At 30.7% G+C, this 14,316-nt stretch overlaps 3 protein-coding genes across 3 annotated transcripts; 2 read left to right on the forward strand and 1 right to left on the reverse strand.

Moving 5' to 3' along the window:
* The first annotated feature begins 101 nt into the window (after positions 1–101).
* Positions 102–1,124, forward strand: LOC130451575 (pre-mRNA-splicing factor SPF27). Its single transcript, XM_056790673.1, has 2 exons — positions 102–395; positions 458–1,124. The coding sequence occupies exons 1-2, from the start codon at positions 321–323 to the stop codon at positions 1,040–1,042; spliced, it is 660 nt and encodes a 219-aa protein (XP_056646651.1). The 5' UTR covers positions 102–320; the 3' UTR covers positions 1,043–1,124.
* On the reverse strand, positions 1,116–9,996 carry LOC130451574 (mRNA cap guanine-N7 methyltransferase). The gene is made up of 4 exons (XM_056790672.1): positions 9,416–9,996; positions 9,076–9,363; positions 7,530–7,991; positions 1,116–1,276 (listed from the first exon to the last, which is right to left on the reverse strand). Exons 1-4 carry the CDS (start codon positions 9,894–9,896, stop codon positions 1,200–1,202), a joined length of 1,308 nt encoding a protein of 435 aa, XP_056646650.1. The 5' UTR covers positions 9,897–9,996; the 3' UTR covers positions 1,116–1,199.
* Positions 9,990–13,841, forward strand: LOC130451571 (nonsense-mediated mRNA decay factor SMG8). The gene is made up of 10 exons (XM_056790669.1): positions 9,990–10,087; positions 10,145–10,343; positions 10,397–10,532; positions 10,578–10,864; positions 10,916–11,128; positions 11,184–11,460; positions 11,594–11,990; positions 12,044–12,364; positions 12,428–12,834; positions 13,517–13,841. Exons 2-10 carry the CDS (start codon positions 10,303–10,305, stop codon positions 13,700–13,702), a joined length of 2,265 nt encoding a protein of 754 aa, XP_056646647.1. The 5' UTR covers positions 9,990–10,087; positions 10,145–10,302; the 3' UTR covers positions 13,703–13,841.
* Positions 13,842–14,316: the final 475 nt, after the last annotated feature.

Genomic DNA, 14,316 nt, shown 5'->3' on the forward strand with positions numbered 1-14,316 from the left:
ATAACATAACATGACAAGAACTTTAGATTTCTGTAGTCAGTCATGGTAGATAAACATAATACAAGAAACAATGACGTCATTATATTAATATATATAAAAATAATTCGGTAAAAAAATGATTTGTTTCAAAAATGAAAACTAATTTGATAAATTCTAGACTAGAAGATGAAAAGTTTCTATTTTTATACTTAATTCATAATTACACAAGAAATTTTGGAATATTTGTGAAAGAAGAAGATAACCTTTTTTCTCTATGTTAATTATGAATATTTGGAAAATTAACAAACTTAAATCTTGTAAGACTAATTTTATCCCAAAAAATGGCTGGAGAAGTTGTAGTAGATGCTTTACCATATATTGATCAAGGTTATGATGAACCAGGAGTCAGAGAAGCGGTAAGTTATAAGAAATAGAAATATTGTAAACTACTACATTTTGTTTCCCTCTTAATTTCAAGGCATTTGCTATGGTTGAAGAGGAATGTCGAAGATATCGACCAACAAAAAATTACTTGGAACATTTACCTCCTCTCAACATATCCTCTTTCGAAACACCAATCATGCATAATGAATTTGAAAGGTTACAGAACAGATTACCAATGGAAACACTATCTATGAAACGTTATGAACTACCACCACCACCAAGTGGAAAATTAAATGAAGTAGGAGCTTGGAATGAATGTGTTGATAATTCCCAAGCACAGTTGGAGCACCAAGCAGTTAGAATTTTAAACTTGGAACTTATGTTAGAATATTGTTGTCCAGCCTGGAAAAGGTATCTACAAACTCTAGCTGACTCAGAGAAAATAGCTTCCAAGAAGTTGATGGAATTAAGACGACAATTACAACAAGTAAATTGGCAGAGAAAATCGTTGCAAACAAAAGGTGGAGATCAATTAAAGGCGCTAGAAGCTAAATGGGTGGCTCTGGTGTCTCATAATTATGAAATAGAGCAAGCGTGTGTCATGACTGAAGAGTATTTAGCTCAAATCAAACAAAATCCTAATATTCACTGTAAACTTCACGAATCAATCAGTAATTGATACTATTTTTTTTATTCTCAAATAATTGTGTGTCTAAATGTATAATTTGGAGATATGATAGAAAATAAAAGAATTTATTTTACTTTTTTATATATTTTATTTCAAAATCTATAAACCAACAAATGATAATTCAAATTATAAAATAGTATATAATCTATCAGATGTTGTAAACAGGAGTACCATCTTTATTCCAAGTATGTTTCACTTTTTCAAATGCCATTGTAATGTAAAGAGCTGAAATACAACATATATAAGAAATATTTGTATAAAAATGGATTGAAGATATATCAAATTCTCCATAATGTATGTTTTATCGAAAAAAATTTAATCTTATTCTTGACATATTTTGGAATTTATCGTAATTCCACACTGATACTATTAAATGTAATAATACATACAAAATAATAAATAAATAAATATCTCTATTTAGCACTTGGCAACTTATAACTAAATTAGAAACATTACAAAATCAACTTTGATTGCATAAATATGTAAACAGCTGTTTACTAAATTTATATACATTTGGTACATTTTTAACATAATCACTCAATTCATTAAAAGAGCGAAGCCCTTCATAAAACAGTGTTTTTTGCAATGCTGAGGTTCGTACAATGTCGTGATTATAGTTTTGTTTGGATCCAACATAATTATGAAACTGCAGTCGTTTCTTTATGTATGCATTTAAATACTCTAGCATTAGGTTATGTTCAATATTATATATTAAAAGGAGATTCGCTGTTTTATTGTTCTGCTCAACAGTTAGCCAATTTAGAGTTTCAAGCATGTAGTCAATTGGTGTATATTTATTAGAATTTAACAAAATGCGCATGATTTTGTTCTGTTGTATTTGTAATTAACGCACCTCCTCCGTGTTGCAAGAAATTAATACTTAGCTACAATATGTAAAGTGATGCAAAATTATCGTTTTATATATCATCATTCTAGTCCATTCAGAAACACAATAAGATATTCTACTGAAAAACCCTATTTTTTACCTAATTTCTTACATAAATAATCAACATGAATTGAAAAATTTAATTGTGGATCTAAAATGACACCCAAATATTTAATTTCGTTAACAAATTCAAATTCTATAGGATAAAGACAAATTTAGATTATAAAATTTTTTACAATTTATAGCTGAGCCCACCACCATACATTTTGATTTTGAGGAGTTTACTTTTAATCTATTCTGACACAACAATTTATACAATATCTTAAGTTCATCATTTAAAATATTTACAATTTCTAAGTAGTTTTGCCCAAACACTGATATAAGGGTATCATCAGCAAATAAATTAAGGAAACAATTTTTTAAAGCCATATGAAGATCATTAATATATATTATAAACAAAAATGGTCCCAGGACACTTCCCTGGGGTTTGTTTTATGAAATCTGTTTTCTAAGTAGTTATTCACACCATAGTGTTCCAGTTTTCTTATAAAAATTCGATGGTCAATTGTCTCAAAAGCACGCTGATGTCAACAAAAACAGCAATCACTAAATCACCCATGTTTATTTTTTCTCGCCAATTTGCACACACGTACTGAATCGCTGACTCACAGGAATGCTGACTCCTAAAACCTGACTGTCTCATAAACAACCAGTTACTTTTTTCGAAGTACTCCCTAAGTTGATTAAAGATGATGTTTCAATGATCTTATCTACAGCTGGTAAAAGATTAATAGGCCTAAACTCTGAAGGTTTCTTTGGTTTATTTACTTTTGGGATAAGTGTTATCACACTAGTTTTTAGGTCATGTGGTATTTTTCCGGTGGTGATTGAGACATTAATCAAGTATAAAAGGGGATATCCAATTACACAGAATAATTGCTTTACTAGTTTAATATTCAAGCTGTCATCGCTCGAACCTTTATTTTTTAAGCCATATATAACTTTTCTTAACAGAGACAAATTTATGGTCTCCAAATGGGAAAAGTATGTTTCGGTATTAAAATCTTGGCTTTCCCAATTTTCATACTCTATACTCTCTGAAACTTCATGCAACGAGTGAAAAGAATTCATTGAAGTTTTCATCTACATAGCTGTTGTACTGTTCAAAATCTATTTCCATGAAATCAGTAGATTGTTTCTTTGTTCCAGTTAATTCCTTCAGCGTTCTCCACAACCTTTTGCTGTCCCCTTTACAGTTGTCAATATTTTGTTCATAATGTGGTGTTTTGTTTTTTCTAATCGCTGACACAACTTCATTTCTATATTTTTATGTTGTATCTGTTTAGTATCATGTGTCATCCAAGTGCACTTTTTAGGGTTAATTTTATTTACTGGTGCAATTTTATCTAAAACCTCTTCAATATTTTTCATAAAGTCTGCATAGATGACATCTACATCTACAGCGGTGTAGTTCCACATTTTTCCTATTAGTTCATTGATAACATTGAATATATTATCGTCATTCAGATTTCTACTGTAATATGGCTGTTTCTCCTCTGACCTTCTATTTACCTCAATATTTACTCCAATAATTTCATGATCACTTATGCTAGGGAAATTTCTCTGAACCTCCTGCATATTAAAGTCATTGGTTATTATATAATCAATTAACAAAGACGAGGTATTTGTTCTCCTAGTCTCCTTGGTTACTACTTGTTTAAATCCTGAACTTTGAATAATGTTTCACACTCTTCTTGTGTCACTGTTGTTTTTTTGCCATTCAATGTTTATGTCTCCCAGAAATACTGCTATTTGCTTATGTAATAATTCATCACCCAATTTATCTTCTAAATATTATAGGAAAACAGCCGAACTTGCGTTTGGGTACCTGTAGAATGCACCAATTAAAACAATTTTTTGTAACAGTTTCAATTCCACCACAAGTGACCAAAAACTATAGTCAACAGAGTCATTAAGCACAACAAATAATCCAAAACAGTTCATTGCATAAATAACCACTCCGCCAGTATGCCTAATGTTAGATCTACTGCATGATGCAGTATATCCTTCGGTATTAAATTCATTTTCCTCAATATCTGGAGTCAAATGTGTTTCACTTACACAACACACTATAGACTTTCTATCATCCAGCAACTGGCGCAGTTCGTCGAGGTACGACATGAGACCCTGTATGTTTATGTGCAAAATTAAGCCTTCTTTTTTTGAGTATCATCTGTTTTTAAGTTTAGCTGCTAGATATACTGTGTTTTTGTTTTGAGTATGTCTATTGCCTTTTTATGCGATAAACACCGGTTATCAAAAACTGTGTGATCATATTTAATATCCTTGATATTCAGAACATCACAAGCATATCTACAGTTTGTACATTCTTTTATTTCTGACTGGCATTCATCACTTTTATGAGTTTTGTTACCCAGTGGACAGACAACGGCTTCTTGACGACAAACATCAGCTTTATGTCCATATTTCCAGCATTTATAGCATCTAAGAACTCCCAGATGCTCATAAACTCAACAAGAATCCCAATCCAAATACACTCTTCTGCACTTTAACAGGATTTTAAAAACTTCCGGCGACACTTCCAATAAAACATTAAGCTTATTGGCGCTTTTCGATTTAAATTTTTTTAAGAGCTCTACTTCCACGTTTAGAGCATTTTTAAGGCTATTTTGGCTTTTTATTTTCTGACTAAATACATCTTTTTCCTTAATATATTCATCTCGAACACCAACAATTGTAATTTTCGGATTTATCATTTTAGGAATTTCAACATCATAATTTGCCGAAAGTTCCGCCACTGCTTTATTTTGAAGTATTTACAAAGATTTGTTATCACCGCATTCCACAACAATACACCCATTGCCGGCAGTTTTCACCTTGTTTACTTCAATTGATAAGTCTGAAGGCTTTATTTTTTTCTCCAAAACATTTTTTGTTGTAGCACTATCCTGATTTGCATTTTTTGGTCGAATTATTAATGACGGATTCCTTTTTACCACGTTCGACCATTGTTCATTCCTGTTAACTGAAGTCGGATTTCCCATGTTTTTTATAATTTCTTTTGTGTTTTCCCTGCATTCTTCGATTTGTTATTCCAATCTCGACAAATTTTTAGTAACATCCAGGTTAATTTTAACTCTGTCAACGCACTCATCACAAAACCAAAAGAGTTATCTGCACTCGTTTATTATTTTTAAAAACTGATCTTTTATTCTAGCACAATGTACATGATAATTTTTACTACACAACTTACACGCAATCTGTTTATTATTCACGATAAAATTATCTCCGCAGGACGCACAGACGTGCGTACCGCTCGACTGCATGTCTTATGTACCACTGTATATAATATAATACTATTGTTTATACTAAAGTGATAGATAATCTTCGATTCGATTAATGAAATAACGTGAATCAGCAATAGTCGCTATCAACAAAGTTATATATGTATAAATTATATGACGGCTACAACTGCTAATAAAGGAGTCATCAGAAGGTTAAAAATGCTAGTTCAAGTAGAATAAGGAAAAAATATACAGGGATAAGTATGTTAAAATTGGTATTGAACTGAATATTTATTTAGAACTGACTATTAGATAATACTTAAAGACCTCTTGAGCCAAATTTTTATACCCCTAAATTTAATTCTAAACTTGAAAATGTGTTTTTTGAAACTGTTGTGTTTCACGGTTTGCTATAAAAATTGAGGAAAGTGTCTGTTGTAAAAAAAAAACCGATTTTCTTCAGATTTTAGATATTATTTTTATTTTTCAATAATTTTTAGGTTATGAAATCATCAGATTTCTAAAACTTTTCTGCTCTATTTTGAAACTTTAGAGTTTCCCATGTTCAAGTTAACGTATTCTGACAACAAAGTGTAAATGAAATTAATACAATAATTATTAATTTATTATTATATGGCCCAAAATTACAATAATTGAAGTTCTTATAGTTCTTAATATAATATTATCAATCTTCGACGCCATCTTTAGATCATCATCAGATAGTAAAAGCTTTTTATACATAAGATGAAATCCTAGAGTCTCTTTGGACCTTTTGGTGCGGTTTGAACTCTTTTGTTCAGGTAATGTACCAGAAACATGAGAAAATGGTTCATTCAACTTTTGAAAAAGTTCTAGTTTGAAACTGACAAGGCATTTGAAAAAAAAAATATGGATAAATAGAGGTTATTGGAGATCTGCCAAATATGACTTTCATAATATAAAGTATTATCGAGAAATAGAAAAAATTCTAGGCCCAATTTTGATACCCAAAATCAGATATAAAACAGGGTGGTTTTCTAATAAAAAAGGCACCTCCATAAATTTTTAAAATTTTTTTGGCACAAACCGTAAAGTAAGAAAGTTTTTTGAGTTTAGGGGTCTAAAAATTTGGCTCCAGAGGTCTTTACATGTGTCCTTTTTGATAGCTTAATACGCATAAATATAGAGACAATTTTAACACATTCATCCCGCTATATCCTTTATTCAAAATTTCATTTAAAAGTTTTGTCAGGTAATCTGTTATATACATAAGACAAATACATTCTTGGGGGAACTGGGCCGATCCTTGGAGCTCTTAGATTCTCTTATTACAGTATATCACTTTTTATGGTCTCTAATGATCTTTTTTCTACATATTTTTATAAATCTTGATAACATTTAGTTTCTTTCATTCTGGTCTATTCTCTTATATTGTTGACCTTGTATATAACATTGATTATTCAATTTTTTAATGTCTCACTTGGTCTTCCTCCATTATTCTTAGTCATATTCTTGGTAAACTTTCCTTTATCTCTTTTAGTTTCTAATTCACTACCTTTTTATATTCATTTTTATCTTTCAACTTCTATTAAAAATACCAAAAATAATTTTAGAAAAATATACATTCATTTTATTCTCCTCCATTTGTTTATAGTATTTGATAACATAAGCAGTGTGATAAATTAATTATGATTAAGCATGTATCAAGTTTAAATTTGATAAAGTAAATAAAGTAGACACCAATAGAGTTAAGTAGTATTAAGTCGATACCACACGATGCGTCCGAAGCTTCCAACGTTGAACACTGGAATGATTGGATGCTTCATGCAGTTGTAGTGTGCATATCATTTGACGGATGTTTTGCTTCCAACTATGGCATTTGGAACGTTGGCCAAGGAAAGTCGGTTTTTCTGACCTATGACAAAGGAGTTCCCAAATTGGAACACTTTTGGTACAACTACACACACTTCTTGTCCTCTTTTGTGAGAATGCTATGTGTTTTGTATGAAAAACTGAAGTTGTCAGTATCATCCAGTATATTTTAGAAGAATTTATATCTGTTGTGTGCCGCTCATCACATTTTTGCCACATTTTCGTAAGTTTAGATAAGGATTCAGCCTTCGAACAATGTTCAGCCAACTTTGGAAGGTGAATGTTGACAGCCTTCCTTCCAATGTTCAGCAATATGTTGAAAGGTGAATGTTGGCACAAACATTGGACGCATCATGTAGTACCAGCTTTAGATGTTCTCTTTCAACTCATGTATGCATACTTTATTTATTAAATTATATATTAATGAAACACTTACACGTGACTTCCCATTCTGATTTAGATAAGGTTCCAATTGTTATGTCATCTCTTCTATGTTGTTTAAGAAATTCCTCGGCATGTTGATAATCTGAAGGATCTGTTCCAACCAAATTTGAGTTATTTGTAAACGGATAAATTTGTAAACTTCTCATATTACTTAACAAATGTCTTCCTTCATCTTTCCATCTTTGGAAATAATCATGAAATTTTTCAGCTTTCACTAGTTTTAAACCAAACCTTTTTGCTAGTTTAACTAGGGTAGGAAAATGAACTAAAAATTCTGGACAATTTACAACACCGTCAAGTTGGAAATTGTATTTAGCACCAAATAAAGGAGGCTTGTTAATGTCAAAATCAATTGAAACTTCGTAAACATTGTTTCCAAAAGTATTGCTTTGGGCCCTCTTGGCCCTAGCAACAATTTCATTAGCATCAGGTATTGTGGCTATGAAATATCCGCCTAAAAAGTAATTTAATTTTGTTCTATATAAATAATAAAAACAGGAGAATGAAAAATGTACAGTGTAACCACAATGTGCTGAGTTGACAAGTGTAAAACTAAAAGAAATTGTAGATCTGAGTTTTCTGAAACCATTTTAGTAAATAATCTGTTTTTAACTCTTCCTTTTATACTGGAAATAGATCTCTTTTCTATTAAAATGGAATAACAAGAGACATAAATATGTCTAAAGGGTTTCAGTTATCAGTATTATGATTTTTTTAAGGGAAACCAAAATTTGTGTAAATAGCACCAGAAGCTTCCTAAATCTTTTCAAATTTTACAAATTAAAATGGAGTGCTCAGAAATGGCATTGGATGTGGTTATCTCAAAAAAGTGTTTAACTCACTTTTTAAGCCCTGTTTGTTGTCATTTCCAGTAGATTCTAGGCTAAGGATTGAACTACCTGGGTTAAGACATTCTACTGCATTTTGCAATATGCACTCTGCATATTGGGAAAGGCTTTCAAAACTGCAATGGAAAGCAAACTGGCAGCTAACTACAACAACTTTATGTTAACCAACCCTAGAGAGGAATCAGTGGGCTTTCTAAAAAGAAGGGACACACATTTTTTTTAATAAATGAAAAAACTGATAGAAATATATAATTTTGGATAAAAGGTAAGATCTACTATAAACCCCATTATAATATTTTATACAATAGATCATTTTACAAGTGGCACTTTTTTTATAATAACAAATAAAAAATATTTTCTTAAAAATTATCAATCTGGCTATATACTAAGTGACAAAACTGTAGAATTACAGTCAAAATGAGTTCCAAGCAGGATTAAACCTGTCAAATCAGACACATATTTAAATAGAAAATTTTCACAGAATAATCACGAGAAATTTAATTTCATTAAGAAAACCATATAATAAATATTTTATTTGTTGACGTTCAGTTCCAAAATATGAAAACACAAGTCAACTAAATTTCTGTTGTGAATCTACAGAAAATAAAATTACCAAAATCTCTTAAATCTTGTGAGGTTTGAGATCATCTGTAAAAATAGTAAATTATTTCTTGCAAAGGATTGAACTACCTGGGTTAAGACATTCTGCTGCATTTCGCAACATGCACTCTGCTTGGGGAAGGCTTTCAAAACTGTAATGGAAAGCGAACTGGCAGCTAACTAAATCAACTTTTGTTGATGGATCTGAATACTTTTCACGTAGTCTCATTCTAGTGCTATCACCAGCTATATATTCAATAGAATAAATACTTGGACCCCTCTCCCTACTGAAACGACTTTTCATATCAGTGTATCTAGCTTTACACTGCTCAAGTGACACATCGGCTATATCACTGCAAATAAGATGAGTTATACTCCCTAAAATAAAATTTCATTCATATAATATTTATTTCATTTTAATCCAATCTACCTTTTTTCCATTTTAGTAAGTCTCCTCCTTTACCGCAACACATATCGTGTACTCTGATAGGTGCATTGTGTTTCTTGGTATCCTTAATTTTCGTTAAATATTCATTAATAAGCATACTTTTTATCCAATTATGGAAATTTCTCAAGTAGACAATACGAGACTTTAACCTTTCTTGTATTCCCTTTTCTTCCAGCTTATTGTAATGATTTGCTACAACGTCTGCATAACCTTTATGCAGTTTAGGCTTGATAATTTCTTCATCTTCCAGTTTCCTCTTAAGGGTCTTAATTGGAGTGGTTTCTTTATCAACTGATTTTGAAGATTCACCCTCCATTTCCTCATTTTTGTAAAATTCTGGTTCCTTACACACTTCTTTATCATTTTCAGAAGTTTGGTAATTATTTATTTCTTGATAATTTCGTGAATCCGCATCAGCAGCTACAATCACTAAGGCCTGTTCCAATTCATTAATTTCAGTCATATTTCTATTTATAAGTTATTATATAAACTAAAATATTTATAGTGAATACGTTTTTATTCGAACAGTTTACGTACTTATATAAAAAGCTACTAAATAGGTTATATCTTATGTCATTTATATAGCGTTATTTCTTGAGGTGCGTTTTAATGTTAATAAATTTATGGTTATAAGAAATATTATTTCAATTCAAGGTAGTACGTAACTCAGTCAGTTTCGATGATCTTATTAATTTTATAGATTTTTTTCAGATTTTATCACTTTATAAAATGTGATTTTATATTACTTTAATCAACAGAAACCAAAAAAACGCGCTTATTTGACAAAACTGTCAGACAGTTTTATTTGGAGGTTATAATTTAGTATCAACATTAGAAAAGTTTACAATTATTAAAATTATACATCGAAAATGCGAAACACATTTTTTCTTCCAAATTTAGATCAACTTTTGTAAGTATTATATAACTTTTAACTCAATTATTTCAATCCAGCTCTGTCTTCAGTGATGTTTCCGGCATCTCGTGTGATAAAATTGTTGTCGTTTCAATAATTGGAAAATCTTCCTACAACTCTTTGGGATTAAAAGTTAAATCAATTGGACGGGTGATTTCTTCTAAGGAATATGCTAATGGACAAGAGGTACGTTCAACTATTAGAAAATAGTGTTTTTATTGTTTTTTTTAGTGTGTTATCGAGGGTTCTTATGATGAAGAAAATCAAATAGTTTACCTGCATATGTGTACTCCCCTGGATGCAGATTATTTTGTAAAGGAATATTCTAATATATCAAAGAAATGTGAAATATTGTGCGGCTGTGATGATTTCTTAGCAGTATATGATGAAATTAAAAGTATATTTGCTAGATATTTAGTTCTGCTGTTTCACATTAGTCACATTGTTATATTATCTCATCCAGTATGCAATGTAGATACCAATTATATTCAGTATTTTAAAGCTGTAGATTTATTGAGGTAAGTAATACTTCTAGATTTTAAATTTCAAATTTAATTAGTCATTTTTAGTCAAAAAGTATTCGAGAAGATAGTGGATATTTTAAAATCTATAGATACAATAAGTCAAGAATGGGTATCTGCTGGTAGATTCTGTACTCCTAGGTTAATATTCTATTTTGAAAAATGTCCTTCAAACATTACCAATATCAAAAAATTAGAACATAATTTGGAAGACAAAATTTATTTTGTACTAAAGAAAACTAGGATTATAAGCACTTCAGGGTAAAATATAAGAAACTATATAGTTTGATTATTCTATATTGAGGTGTGATTTAAGGTGTTCCTTGTTTTCGATTCCACCCAATAACGAATTTGTCTATATAGAAGAGGAATTAGGACCTTATGATAAACTAGGAAATATGGTTAGAAACCTCCTAATGGATTGTCAACCTGGCGGCGCTTTGCAACTCGAAGTTCCATATTCTAGTCAGCCAAATGGAGGTAAAAATTTCAAAAAATTCATGCACGTACACATACAACAAGCAAGAACTAAAGGTTTTGACGATACAGTCAGTTCTGGCAGACATCAGCATTCACAAAATACTCATTTTGAGGTTTGATACATTTTTATTAAAAATAAAATGATTTAAAAAGAAATATTTTGTTTTTATCATTTCAAATAACATTTAATTTTTTCCTTAAATATCTAATAAATTAGTGATAATCATTATTTTTAAACTGTTTCAGCTTCCAGTCTTGAAACAATGGATAGAAGCTACAAAAGCAATTTACAAATTCATGTCAAAATGTAAATTAGTGAATTCGCTATGTACTGATACTCGTTTTTCAGAACAACGTTGTTTGAAAGTCCTTCCGCTAGCACTAGCACGATATCAAGAAGGCTTACCATCTCATTATGCCAAAGCAGAACATAAAGCTCGATTGTCAGTGGCATTGTCTTTATTTAAAGCACAAGCACGTGGTCCTGTTTTTGACAGATATGCTGCACAGCTAGAAATGGATTGTAAAATTCATTGGAAAAATGGTAGGCAGCAGTGCGAAGTTGCTTCTCTAACTGGTAATCCCTGTAAACTCATAAAACATTCCAGTGATCAGGAACATATGAGTGGATTCATATATAAAGGTAGCTCCATCAAACTGTTTCAGTCAAAAAATTTTTGTTATGGTTGATTTCAGCTATTTGTGATTGTGGTCGCAAAGTAGGGGCCCGTGAAGATCCTTATAAGGAAAAACAAGCCAACTACACATTTTACCAACAAATTTCAAAAGAATGTCAGTGTTCAAAATTAGAAAGAATCCAGTTTCCAGTACTTCAATCGACTTCAAAATTTGCTTCTGAAACTGATGAAATTTCATCATCATCAGAAAAATGTCTAGATGATTCTGAAAGTTCATCTAAAATGTTAACATTAAATTCCCCTATTGGAATGTTACCTTCATATTCTTCATGGTCTTTGGTATGCTTAGGAGCATCCTCTTTATATAGTCACAATTTAGGTAGGAAGATTATAAAACAAAACAATAAAACAAAACTATAAATGAAAATCTTCTCTGTTTTAGGTCTGTCGGAATCGCATCATCCAGGTTTTCTTAGTTCCACAAACTACCTACTACCGTGGGATGTTACTGTATTCTCGGAATCAAAACAAAATTGGCCACATGTCAACAAATATACAATAAGAGGAAGAAGAGGGCGTTCATCTGGCAGCTTACCCCAATTTACTGTTAAAGTATTTATTGGTGTTGAATACGAATGTTCATCAGGACACAGATTTATGTTGTCAAGTCCAGACAGGATGTTAAAAGCAATGTCTGGGGGTATAGTAAAAGATACAGGATACAAAGTGGCTGAAAGTGATATGCCCCTTTATTTCCCATGTGCCTGTAGAGCTGGTAAATTGGCTCAGTTGATGAGGTTGCATGTTGTAACACCAAAGGCTCCTGTACATTGTACTTTGAATCCAAAGGTAGTACTTTTACTTTTAAAACTAGGTTAGAAATAGTGAGGGACATGCTTTCTTTTTGCATTTTCTTATTTAATTGCTTTAGTTTTTGTTTCCCTTCTCCTAACTTTGTGATTCTTTATTTTTACACCTGTTTAATCTCACAAACAACTAGTTTTAAGGGAAACGTTACTACATATATGAATTTCTTTCAAAGTGCCTTATAATTGTTTACAGATGGTGTTATTCAAAATAATCCACAAAAAGCATGTCCAAATAAAATGGCTGTAGTAATGAAATAATTAAGAAAACTGTAAATCTACTTGAATAGTTTGTATTATGAATTTACTATTATAATTATTGTGATTATTTATCAATATTCAATGGAAAATTGGTATTAAAATACTACATTAAAATAATTTAAACAACTTATTTTTACAATAACTGGGATGACTTTGCAGTTAAAATATGTTGATATATAAATAAAAAGATCTAATACAAGGACTATACAACCTCCTACAAGAAAGAAAAACCAAATTCTCCTTCTGTACTTCCCAGAGTTATCGACCAACATTTTCCCACTTCCTATCAACCTCAACATCAATATCGTGATGTTGAAAATATATAATACAAGTAAAATTGATGATAGCAATAGCAAAGAAAAAAGCTCGAAGCTATTTACCTAATGTGATGTTCATGAATGTAGGTTCAACCTGCGACTGGTGCTCCTGTTTTCATACCTACCCTTAATGGTCCAACGAAATTGACACAATCCGCTTACTGGATCATGCGACTTCCTTATGTCTACATCTCAGAAAAAGAACATTATGGTGTGAATCCAGCTGCTAGATTATTACAAGGAGTTTTCGGAGTAACTGAAATGGATCAATGAATTAATAGAATCATAAAAAATAACGTATGAAATTGTGGACTTAATTGTGTATTTAAATTGATAAATTTAATTGTTGTTTTTATTAGTTCTCTCCGTGGGACTCTTTATTAAAAATATAATATACAATAGTTAATCTAAATTATACTTACTTTATTTAACAGTCTATTTACACTAATCTTGTACGCCATATTTAAGCATGTAAATATTCTTCTTAATAAAAATTTTTACTCCAATTTTCTTCAAAACCTTGTACAACTTCAGTTACCGATGTCTTGTATCTTGATTTTTTTCATTATTAGCTGTCAAAATTTGTTTTTACTGTCCTTTTAAACTTAACCTTCAAATGTTTTTCATTCGCGACCATAAAGACACTAAATCCCTTGTAAATCTGTAGTCTACAAATCTAATCAATTTCCACCCAAAATACACGGTATAATGAAAAAATTAGTAAATTGTTTTAACAATTGCCTCGTAGCTATAAATTTTAAATGTATCTGTAACAGTTTCTTATTCAAAATAACTGAATTTTCCTTTTCAATTCATTTTTGCTGACAATACATTAAACATTTTTCTGAGTAATTTCATTTAATCGGGTAATTTATGAAATTTCACTC

Source organism: Diorhabda sublineata, chromosome X (assembly GCF_026230105.1).
Source record: "Diorhabda sublineata isolate icDioSubl1.1 chromosome X, icDioSubl1.1, whole genome shotgun sequence".
Taxonomy (NCBI): domain Eukaryota; kingdom Metazoa; phylum Arthropoda; class Insecta; order Coleoptera; family Chrysomelidae; genus Diorhabda; species Diorhabda sublineata.

Coding starts and splice junctions, on each gene's coding strand:
- LOC130451575 (XM_056790673.1), top strand. CDS start 321: ATGGCTGGAGAAGTTGTAGTAGATGCTTTACCATATATTGATCAAGGT. Junction 396..457: donor AACCAGGAGTCAGAGAAGCG/GTAAGTTATAAG, acceptor CTTAATTTCAAG/GCATTTGCTATGGTTGAAGA.
- LOC130451574 (XM_056790672.1), bottom strand. CDS start 9,896: ATGACTGAAATTAATGAATTGGAACAGGCCTTAGTGATTGTAGCTGCT. Junction 9,364..9,415: donor CTTACTAAAATGGAAAAAAG/GTAGATTGGATT, acceptor ATTTTATTTTAG/GGAGTATAACTCATCTTATT. Junction 1,277..7,529: donor ATCAGAATGGGAAGTCACGT/GTAAGTGTTTCA, acceptor GTTGTATTTCAG/CTCTTTACATTACAATGGCA.
- LOC130451571 (XM_056790669.1), top strand. CDS start 10,303: ATGCGAAACACATTTTTTCTTCCAAATTTAGATCAACTTTT. Junction 11,991..12,043: donor GAGTGGATTCATATATAAAG/GTAGCTCCATCA, acceptor GGTTGATTTCAG/CTATTTGTGATTGTGGTCGC. Junction 12,365..12,427: donor TTTATATAGTCACAATTTAG/GTAGGAAGATTA, acceptor TCTCTGTTTTAG/GTCTGTCGGAATCGCATCAT.